At 38.3% G+C, this 10,917-nt stretch overlaps 1 protein-coding gene across 1 annotated transcript in view; it reads left to right on the forward strand.

Moving 5' to 3' along the window:
• Positions 1–10,328, forward strand: part of erc1a (ELKS/RAB6-interacting/CAST family member 1a) — a 28,515-nt gene extending 18,187 nt beyond the window's left edge. The window contains exons 13-18 of the mRNA XM_063000059.1: positions 836–967; positions 3,105–3,265; positions 3,449–3,596; positions 5,226–5,327; positions 5,886–5,943; positions 10,233–10,328. Of these exons, the coding sequence (XP_062856129.1) occupies positions 836–967; positions 3,105–3,265; positions 3,449–3,596; positions 5,226–5,327; positions 5,886–5,912 (570 nt within the window). The 3' untranslated portion in view covers positions 5,913–5,943; positions 10,233–10,328. The remainder of the gene's footprint in view (positions 1–835; positions 968–3,104; positions 3,266–3,448; positions 3,597–5,225; positions 5,328–5,885; positions 5,944–10,232) is intronic.
• Positions 10,329–10,917: the final 589 nt, after the last annotated feature.

Raw genomic sequence — 10,917 nt, forward strand, 5'->3', positions numbered from 1 at the left:
ATTTTGCCAAAACATCAAGATGACCCAAATGACATTTTGGATAATATTCTGTGGATTCAAAGGTGGATCTTTTTTTTTAAAACATGGGCCTTGTTACATCTGGCATAAAGCTAACACTACATTGCACCATAAGAACATCATACTAATAGTCAAACATAAGGATGGAAATTGTGATGGTCTGGGTCTCTGGATGACTTGTCAGAATTGATGGAAAAATTAATTCTACTTTTTATCATAAAAATCTTGAAGAAAAATGTCAGTTTGTGACCTAAAGCTAAACACAGTTGGGATTTCCAGCAGGACAGTGATCCAAAGCCCACAAGTAAGTCTACCCCTGAAAGGCTAAAAAAACACCAACATTATGCTGGGCTTGTTTTGGAGTGGCAAAATCCTGACTTGAATTACCAATAAACTCTAAACAGGCTGTTCATGCTTGAAAAACCTCTAATGTAGACGATTCTGCAACTATGCAAATAGAAGTGGGCCAAAATTCCTTCACAGCTATGTAAAAGACTCAGAGCCAGTTCCTGCAAACAATTGATTGCACTTGTTACTGGCAAGGGCGGCACAACTCGTTATTAGGTTTATCCTGTCAAGTAAACTGTTGAGTAAAAGGCATGAGAAAGTCCACTTAGAGTTTGTTAAACAGTATGTAAACAACTTTGACAACACAAGGAAAACATTTTCTGGTCTGATGGATCAAAAATTTAACTGTTTAGACAAAACAGCAAAACTGTGACTGGCAAAAAAAAAACAGGCTCAGGACTTACTCAATCTTTAGGCCTGTATAGATTTAACGCTCCTCATCTTGTGGTCTGTGTCCTATCAATTCCAGGAATCGTTAAGGCAGAAGGCTGAGCGCATTGAGGAGCTGGAGGAGGCGCTGAGAGAGAGTGTGCAGATGACAGCAGAGAGGGAGATGGTGCTGGCACAGGAGGAGGCTGCACGCAACCACCAGGAGAAACAGGCTAGTGTCAATTGTGTAAAGAAATTATTGCAATGCTACAGAAAATCTCACTTACATTGAGTTACCAGTATATTAGGTAGAGCTATCTTCAACCTACTCAAACTGGCCATTTGGTTTCTTTCAGTGATGAACATGGTATGGGGCTTTGGTAATATACAGTGTATCACAAAAGTGAGTACACCCCTCACATTTCTGCAAATATTTTATTATATCTTTTCATGGGACAACACTATAGAAATAAAACTTGGATATAACTTAGAGTAGTCAGTGTACAACTTGTATAGCAGTGTAGATTTACTGTCTTCTGAAAATAACTCAACACACAGCCATTAATGTCTAAATGGCTGGCAACATAACCCCACAGTGAACATGTCCAAATTGTGCCCAAAGTGTCAATATTTTGTGTGACCACCATTATTATCCAGCACTGCCTTAACCCTCCTGGGCATGGAATTCACCAGAGCTGCACAGGTTGCTACTGGAATCCTCTTCCACTCCTCCATGATGACATCACGGAGCTGGTGGATGTTAGACACCTTGAACTCCTCCACCTTCCACTTGAGGATGCGCCACAGGTGCTCAATTGGGTTTAGTCCATCACCTTTACCTTCAGCTTCCTCAGCAAGGCAGTTGTCATCTTGGAGGTTGTGTTTGGGGTCGTTATCCTGTTGGAAAACTGCCATGAGGCCCAGTTTTCGAAGGGAGGGGTTCATGCTCTGTTTCAGAATGTCACAGTACATGTTGGAATTCATGTTTCCCTCAATGAACTGCAGCTCCCCAGTGCCAGCAACACTCATGCAGCCCAATACCATGATGCTACCACCACCATGCTTGACTGTAGGCAAGATACAGTTGTCTTGGTACTTCTCACCAGGGCGCCGCCACACATGCTGGACACCATCTGAGCCAAACAAGTTTATCTTGGTCTCGTCAGACCACAGGGCATTCCAGTAATCCATGTTCTTGGACTGCTTGTCTTCAGCAAACTGTTTGCGGGCTTTCTTGTGCGTCAGCTTCCTTCTGGGATGACGACCATGCAGACCGAGTTGATGCAGTGTGCGGCGTATGGTCTGAGCACTGACAGGCTGACCTCCCACGTCTTCAACCTCTGCAGCAATGCTGGCAGCACTCATGTGTCTATTTTTTAAAGCCAACCTCTGGATATGACGCCGAACACATGGACTCAACTTCTTTGGTCGACCCTGGCGAAGCCTGTTCCGAGTGGAACCTGTCCTGGAAAACCGCTGTATGACCTTGGCCACCATGCTGTAGCTCAGTTTCAGGGTGTTAGCAATCTTCTTATAGCCCAGGCCATCTTTGTGGAGAGCAACAATTCTATTTCTCACATCCTCAGAGAGTTCTTTGCCATGAGGTGCCATGTTGAATAACCAGTGGCCAGTATGAGAGAATTGTACCCAAAACACCAAATTTAACAGCCCTGCTCCCCATTTACACCTGGGACCTTGACACATGACACCAGGGAGGGACAACGACACATTTGGGCACAATTTGGACATGTTCACTGTGGGGTGTACTCACTTATGTTGCCAGCTATTTAGACATTAATGGCTGTGTGTTGAGTTATTTTCAGAAGACAGTAAATCTACACTGCTGTACAAGCTGTACACTGATTACTCTAAATTATATCCAAGTTTCATGTCTATAGTGTTGTCCCATGAAAAGATATAATGAAATATTTGCAGAAATGTGAGGAGTGTACTCACTTTTGTGATACACTGTATATGCTGCATATCTATAAAATGAACCTAAATGAATTGACAATGTTACCCTTATCTGTACTGTTAAAACTTGTAAAAACTTGTATAAGCAGTTAGGTTAGTATAGATTCTTAGTCGTCCAGGTCATGGTAGTCTTGAGTGCTTGAGTTGAAGACCAATGGACTTCTTTATGTTCTTAAAGATGCTTCACCTCTCACCTGAAAAACTTCCTTGGTTCTCAAAGCTGATAGGGAGTCCCAGGTATTTAACCTCTAGTGTTTTACGTCTTCAAGAACCTAAAAAAGAAGTCCAGTCATCTACAACTCAAGCACTCAAGACTATAAGCAATTAAACTGTGTTGTACTGAGCCTAGCCATATAAAAGTGAGCTGTCTGACTGCTTCCTGCTTCCTAAAACAGATGGAGGAGCTGCTTGGAGCCATGGAGAAGGTAAAGCAGGAGCTTGAGTCCATGAAGGCCAAGATGTCATCCACGCAGCAGTCTTTGGCAGAGAAGGAGACCCATCTGACCACCCTTAGGGCTGAAAGAAGGAGACATCTGGAGGAGGTGCTGGAGATGAAGTAAGCTGCATCAGCTACTATGTCCAATGGACTGAGGCAACACAAACTGTTCTAAAAACAAAGGCAGAACCGTTATAATTTAATAATCATAACTGTAAAATATGATGTTCAACCAGCTTATGTTCCTGTGAGATATAACTGAAACCATCACCTTTTTAAACTCATGCTTATTGTGCATTACAGACAGGAGGCTTTGTTGGCGGCCATCAGTGAAAAGGATGCAAACATTGCGCTGCTGGAGCTGTCCTCGTCCAAAAAGAAAAAGACGCAAGAGGAAGTGGCCCAGCTGCGTAGAGAGAAAGACCGTCTGGTGCAGCAGCTCAAACAGCAGGTATGATCCACGTCATAGGGCTCTAGCTGAGAGGGAGAGTGAGCCATATGTGTGTATTTGTACCAGACATTGCTTAAAGGTCAAGTTGATTGTTGGTTGCCACTGGACACCATTCTTTCTTCCCTTAAAAAATGCTATTAAAGCTGGTATTTGTGGTTTAAAGATTTTCTTTAGTATCCTTATTAACTAAATAATAGAAATTCTGGTCATATTTAAATAAATAATAAGAATTCTGGTCACCTTGACAAAAGCAGCATAATACCAACCTAGATTAGTCAACCTTTTAGGGACTTTTTTCTATTTATTCATTTCCTTCCCAATTTTTTTCCCAATCTAGTCATATCCAATTCCAATTACCCAATTGTAATTCATCTTTACTGCTGCAGACCTCCACTCCTGACCCAGGAGAGCTGCAACCATCACAAGCCTCCTCTAACACATGCAGTACCAACCATCCTTTTACATGCACAAAGCGAGTTCATATGGGGATCTTTTTACTGCACAGAAAGTCATGGACCAATCCCCATCATGCCCCATCTCATTATGCAGATGCCATCGATTAGCCAGCCATTGTCCCACCCCTTACAGACACACAGCCAATTTTAACATCAGCCAGATTTTAACATCTGCCTAAGCACCCAGCAGGCTGATAGAACACTGTAAGCCCGGATAAGTTCAATCTACTTAAAAAATTTGAGGAAACCGGTTGCCTTAAAAAAGTTAGGTAATGTATAATAAAAACTTGAGTTAGCATAACTTAAAACATTAAGTTATTACACTTAAAAAGCAAGTTGATTAAACTTTATTTTTTTTGTTATACCAACTGCTTTTCCCAATAATTCTACTTATTATCTTGAGCTCAATGGACAAAAATATTGATTTCTTCTTAGTTTTCATGTTTATTACGTTTTAAATATCAATTAGAAATGTTTATAGAAAAACAGACAGAATTATAAAAAAAAATTTTTTTATTTCACTTCAGAAGTATTTACTTAAAATACAATATATCAAGAAAACATCTTCAAAACTGTACAAACTGTATATAAAGTTCTGATGAAACACAAACAGCTCTTTACAGTAACCATGAACCTGTACTCAGTTTCACACAGCAAGCTGATTTCTTAATGTTTGGCTGCAGCTCTCTAAAACAAAACAAAGAAACAAGAAACAGAAGTATTAATATCAACATTAATACCATTCACTTAAGGATTAAAATAAAGCAGGCCAGTACACTCTTTGCTTCGTATGAAGGCTAGCATGCTAGCATGTAGCCTAAACACGGCAAATAAAGCAGCGCTGTTTGATTATTTATTTAGTGTCAACATTAAGATCATTTATTTTAAACAAAATTGTTAAGTAAAGTAAAACACTTACCAAAATTAGACGGAAGATGAAAAAGTCCCATCAGACTGGTGTACATGCTACTCAAAAATAGCATAATGAGTAAGAAAATGTTCGTCCACTTAGTTTAACAAAAGTTCCACTTCACAAAAGACAAGTTTACTTTTGCAAAAAGCCTTAAATGAAAAGTAAAAAGTAATTTGCAACAACAAGTTGTTAACAAATGGCTACCCGAACACAAGAAAATCATTTTTGCCTGATTTTTGCCTTGAACCTGTTTTCTTCTAGACACAGAATCGGATGAAGCTCATGACGGATAATTACGATGATGGCCACCTGAAGACACCACCTGACCAGATCAACCACAAACCGCCAAAATCACCCGATCAGGTGACACTGCAGCTTTCAAATGTATTTTCCAAATGTGATATTTTCATATTTTCCTATTACCATTGGCTTATTTTTCTTTGAGATATAACATGGCTAAATAAAAATATTAATAGAAATAAAGTATTCACCATTCATATAAGCATACTCTTCACTGCAAGGCCAGAGATGGGGCCAATTTTATTTTTCTTTCTTTGCTGTATTAGTTTTGGTATTTTAATTGGAGATGGACACTCTTCATAAGAGTGTTAATTTCCCATTATGTCTTGTTTCCAGCATAAATGAAATAAAACTGACCCCAACTCTAATGCAGACTCATCTTTCTCAGTGAATCACGTCTCCTGGTGTTTCTCTAAGTCACATGGGTAGAAGTCGACCCTAAGTACAGATCCAGGATCAGTTGATCCTGTAGATAATTGTGCAATGTGGTGCAAACATGCTAAACTGAACCTGGGTCTGCACTTGGCGGTCACTTCCACTTGGAACACTTCTACCTGCTCACTAACCAGATCTTCTTTCCCATGCTGCACTTGGCTGAACCCCTGCCATCTTAACCAATAGGATGATGAGGAGGGCATTTGGGCGTAGCCACTCTGGCAGCCATTTTTGTTTTAGAAGGGTGAGCACTTGTTTGATGTTCATGTAAAAGCCAAACTCAGCTGCCCTTTTCCTCCCCATGTCATGCCATCTCCTGCCTGCCTTGCTATGCCTGTACAAAATACACCTGAGCGAGACATGTTCAGCTGCTTAACATTTATTATTAGTCCGTCACTGGTTAACAGAGGTGCCAGAAGTACACCAGCTCTTTACTCAGGTAAATGTACTTAATTATTTTAGTGAATGGTAAAAGTTGTAATTTTGTAGTCAAGTTAGACCCAAATCTATGCTTTATGCATATTGTTTTTGCTTTACTTAAAGTGAAAAAATAATTGATGTAATTACTAATTACTTGCTGAGGTAGGCAGTTGTCAAACAACATCTGAATCACTTACTGTACTGTGACCTGGGTAAGATATACACCGATCAGGCATAACATTATAACCACCTCCTTGTTTCTACACTCACTGTCCATTTTATCAGCTCCACATTTTATCAGCTCTACAATTACTGACTGTAGTCCACCTGTTTCTCTACATACTTTTTTAGCCTGCTTTCACCCTGTTCTTCAATGGTCAGGACCCCCACAGAGCAGGTATTATTTGGGTGGGGGGGTCATTCTCAGCACTGCAGTGACACTGACATGGTGGTGGTGTGTTAGTGTGTGTTGTGCTGGTATGAGTGGATCAGACACAGCAATGCTGATGGAGTTTTTAAACACCTCACTGTCACTGCTGGACTAAGAATAGTCCACCAACCAAAAATATCCAGCCAACAGTGCCCCGTGGGCAGCGTCATGTGACCACTGATGAAGGTCTAGAAGATGACCAATTCAAACAGCAGCAATAGATGAGCATCTACAAGGTGGACCAACTAGGTAGGAGGTATTTAAAAAACTCCAGCAGCTCTGCTGTGTCTGATCCACTCATACCAGCACAACACACACTAACACACCACCACCATGTCAGTGTCACTGCAGTGCTGAGAATGATCCATAACCCAAATAATACCTGCTCTGTGGGGGTCCTGAACATTAAAGAACAGGGTGAAAGTAGGTTAAATAGATATGTAGAGAAACAGATGGACCACAAAGTGCTTCTATATAGTAAGTGGAGCTGATAAAATGGACAGTGAGTGTAGAAACCAGGAGGTGGTTTTAATGTTATGGCTGATTGGTGTAAACTTCCGAATTGACATGGCGTAACAAAGTTCTGCATTATTGTTATTATTATTATTATTATTATAAATCAGCTATATTAATTCTAGAGTAACAGATCTGTATTGAAAATGTAGTTTACAGAAAGTCTGTTAGCATTTTGAAATGTATCTAGGGGCAACATGTATTCAGTTAAAATACATAATAGCATAAATATTTACACCTGTACATAATGTTAGTGAAAACAGTACTAACACTTTGTTACTTCTCACCTCTGTTGGTTAATGTTGCATAACACCTCTGTTGAGCCGTTCTAGTATAAAGTAAATATATTGCAGTACCCACGCAGTGCTGCTGTATCTCATTGCCCTTTGTTTAGTTTAAACGGTCTGTTCTTTGTGTGGCGTTCTGGGTCTGCATGAAACATTTGCTTGCTGTCTTTCTCTATTTCCATCATTCCACATCCAAACAAATTCGTCTCACTTCTGTTAATTAAGTGCACAGTTTATATTAGAACTAACAGAAGCATTTTATTTGAAAGTAGGAAGAACATGGTGCCATTATTGCCAGTGGCAAAGCATAACTCAGAGATACAAAATTCACGGTTTTCTAATAATTGCATTAAGGCTGAGCCATTAAGGTTAGAACAGGCCTTACATTCTTAGGTTTATACTGCAATCATATTTTATAATATGCAGCATGGGTTCATTTCTACTTATGCTGTTGTTTTTAACTTGGACAATTAATTTATATATTCAAATATTATTGCTTTTTATTAAATACTAAAAATAATAATAATAACTTATTGAGTATTATTATATATTATTTTTATTATTATTTATATAACAATATAAATATATAATAAAAACTAATAATGATAATAATGATAACAATAATAATAATAATAAAAAGTCATTATTATAACTACTTAAAATCAGGTCTCCAGTATCCATGCTGCTGTGCAACGTTCAGTATACAAGCTATCACAGAGCCCAACAACAAAGCAAAGTCAGCATTCAAGTGTTAATAAGCTGATTTTTTTCACAGTGCACACATGAGATTTCAGTACAACTAAATGGATATTGTGTATGATCATAGTTTTATGAAAAAGTTAAAAATCTTTGCAGTGTAAATTCTAAATACAAGATGCAATAGAATAACAATTGTTAATGGAGTGTAAATTATACTCCTCTTTACATTACTTTGTGAATTCACTGGCGACACAGCATGTGTTCTTTGTTTTGTTTTAGTAATCTCTGCCCCCATTCTGTTTTTGGATTTTTGATTGCGTTCACCTGTGTCTTGTTTCCTGGATTAGGTTGTGCATATTTAATATGTGAAGCTGTTTGTTTTGTGCAGTCTCGTGCATTTGCCTTTCATCCTGAGCAGTGTTTCGGTCATTTTTTCCATTATTCTCTAGTCCTAATCTCTTATTATTTCCATGTTTATATTCCATGTTAATGACATATTGTGTTGTTGGATTACTGTTCATAGATGTTTCTTGTTTTACATAGTTTGACTGAGTTCTGATTCTTAATATAGACTATGACGAGAGATTTTTTTTTTAAATGGGAACACACCGTTAGGGGTTGCTTTGCATCCGGCAAATCATTACTAGAACTAAGAGCTGATTAAGTTTCCAATTAATTTGCCATACTGAACTAAAATTTAGTCTTGGATATCATACACCAAGTGATTAGTAACACAAGTGTATTGTATTAAACTCTAATGAAATATATTATTTTGGAATTACACACTTAAAGTAAAACATGTAGACTGTTAGCTATTATAAACACATGATATGAAATGAAATATTACACATTATAGAAATTATAAAAAGGATTCATATCTTTGATGAGGGATTAGTTCCTTATTGCTACCCTGGATTTTTACACAATCTAAAATCATACATCCAGTAAAGGCTAAAGTCTTCATACAGTACATAAGGGACATATAGTATGTCATAGCAGTCTTGGGATTTCAGTGACTTCTACAACTGCAATAGAAATAGGTCTTGGTTGACTCCACTCATTAAGAAGTACATGTTGTCAGTGGTCATTTTTGTGACCCACAGACCCAGTGTCACCCTCTGCTGAGAGACCAAAATCAGGTTTGCCTTGAATAAGAAAACACAAGTGTCACTTTGCAAAGTCAAGCAAACTTTACATCGCAATAGACTTAAAGGCTACCCTGCAAGAAAGAAGCCTGTCCCTGCATTTTTGTTCCTCTGAATGATTAGCAACAAACCTTAATTAGGCATCGGGTTTGGAGCAGGGGCTTATTATTACACAACAGCCTATAAACCAATGTAAGCTTTACAGTGTCCAGCAACTTTTAATGGATTCATGGCAGACCTGATTTTGGAACCTCTTGGATTAGATTTGACCATCCAGCACAATAACATCTCAACATAAGGTGACCTTTTCACTTTCTTTCTAACCTTGGCAAAAAGACCACTGTTCCATGTATTTCTTACTGGGTGCACTGAAACTACCTATATTTATTGTGCAAAGAAAAATCACCAGCTGCAGTAAATCATAATCACAAATGACACATAAGTGGGGCATGCCACAAAGTTGTAGGATTTTGCCATATTTTTCAATGAACCTAAACTGCATTTGGATGAAATTATGTAAACACCTGACTGTGAGCTTATCAGACATCCCATTTAAAATCCATGTTCATTAACACAGCAATAAATCCAAATTATCCAGTGGGGATTTTTGGTGGAGATGAGGAAATGAGACTCTGGAACGGAAATAGCTTTTCCCAAAGTTATCACAGCATATAAGCATTGCCACAAAGTTAGAAGGATATAGTTGATTTTATACACATTTTAGCAGTGGGAGAGTTGAAAACACATGAACTCCAAAATGCTAGTGTACATGTTGCTTTCACGTGTTGACTTGTTCTTGACTTAAACTGTTCATGTGCTGAAATGCATGTTAGCATGCCTTGTATCTTTAACAGATATTAACCAGATGTCTTTTGTGATCAAATTTTTCTCAAATTTTAGTGTAGATTATTTTCATAACAAACTAATATACTGTAGATTTAGATGATGCATGTGACCCTTGTCTCTGTTTGCAAATTGTTAAGTGAAGGTCGTCTGCACTAGTCGAGTATGTGCGAGTAACTGTGTGTGTGGTGTGTAGATGAAAGCTGGGCGGAGAGCTACAGTGCACAGGAGCTTACATTAACCAACTGACAAAACCATACAGCATGAGAGGAACCATCTATTCCAGACCCCATCCTGTCCTGTATAATGCAACCTTGTCTACATCCCCTATCATAAGACAGGGCCTGCACACCAACAATTACTGGTAACTATCAACTTAAACTTAGTTTTCTACACCAAGGATGGATTTTCATTCATTTCATTTTGTTGATTAGTGCCCATTTTGATGCATTAATGAATGTCAATCAGTTTTGCTCATAAAGATGTAGTGTAATAGTCTGTTCTGGACTTATATTTAAATCAGGGCCACCATCATCTGCACATTACCACAATTTTATTTATTCTTCCATGTTTCATACTGCAAAAAAGCTTTGCATACATTAAATTAATTTTTGTTAAATGTGAACCTGTCATTGTCCATATTTTGCCATAACAAGAAGCAGATGAATCTAGTGAAACAGAGGAGGTTTTCCCACATTCAGTTATTATTCGATTACGGAATCCCAATTACTTAGACACACATTGGTTACATAAGCACAATACAGTTCCAGTTTTGGCCTGTCTATTGTGAATGCTAGTGTAACAAGGGTCGTAGAAAGGCAGCATAGTGACAAATGAATTAAATCAATGTCCTCAGCTCCCGTATTTCAGCTACAAAAGTG

Source organism: Trichomycterus rosablanca, chromosome 8 (assembly GCF_030014385.1).
Source record: "Trichomycterus rosablanca isolate fTriRos1 chromosome 8, fTriRos1.hap1, whole genome shotgun sequence".
In the NCBI taxonomy this organism is placed as follows: domain Eukaryota; kingdom Metazoa; phylum Chordata; class Actinopteri; order Siluriformes; family Trichomycteridae; genus Trichomycterus; species Trichomycterus rosablanca.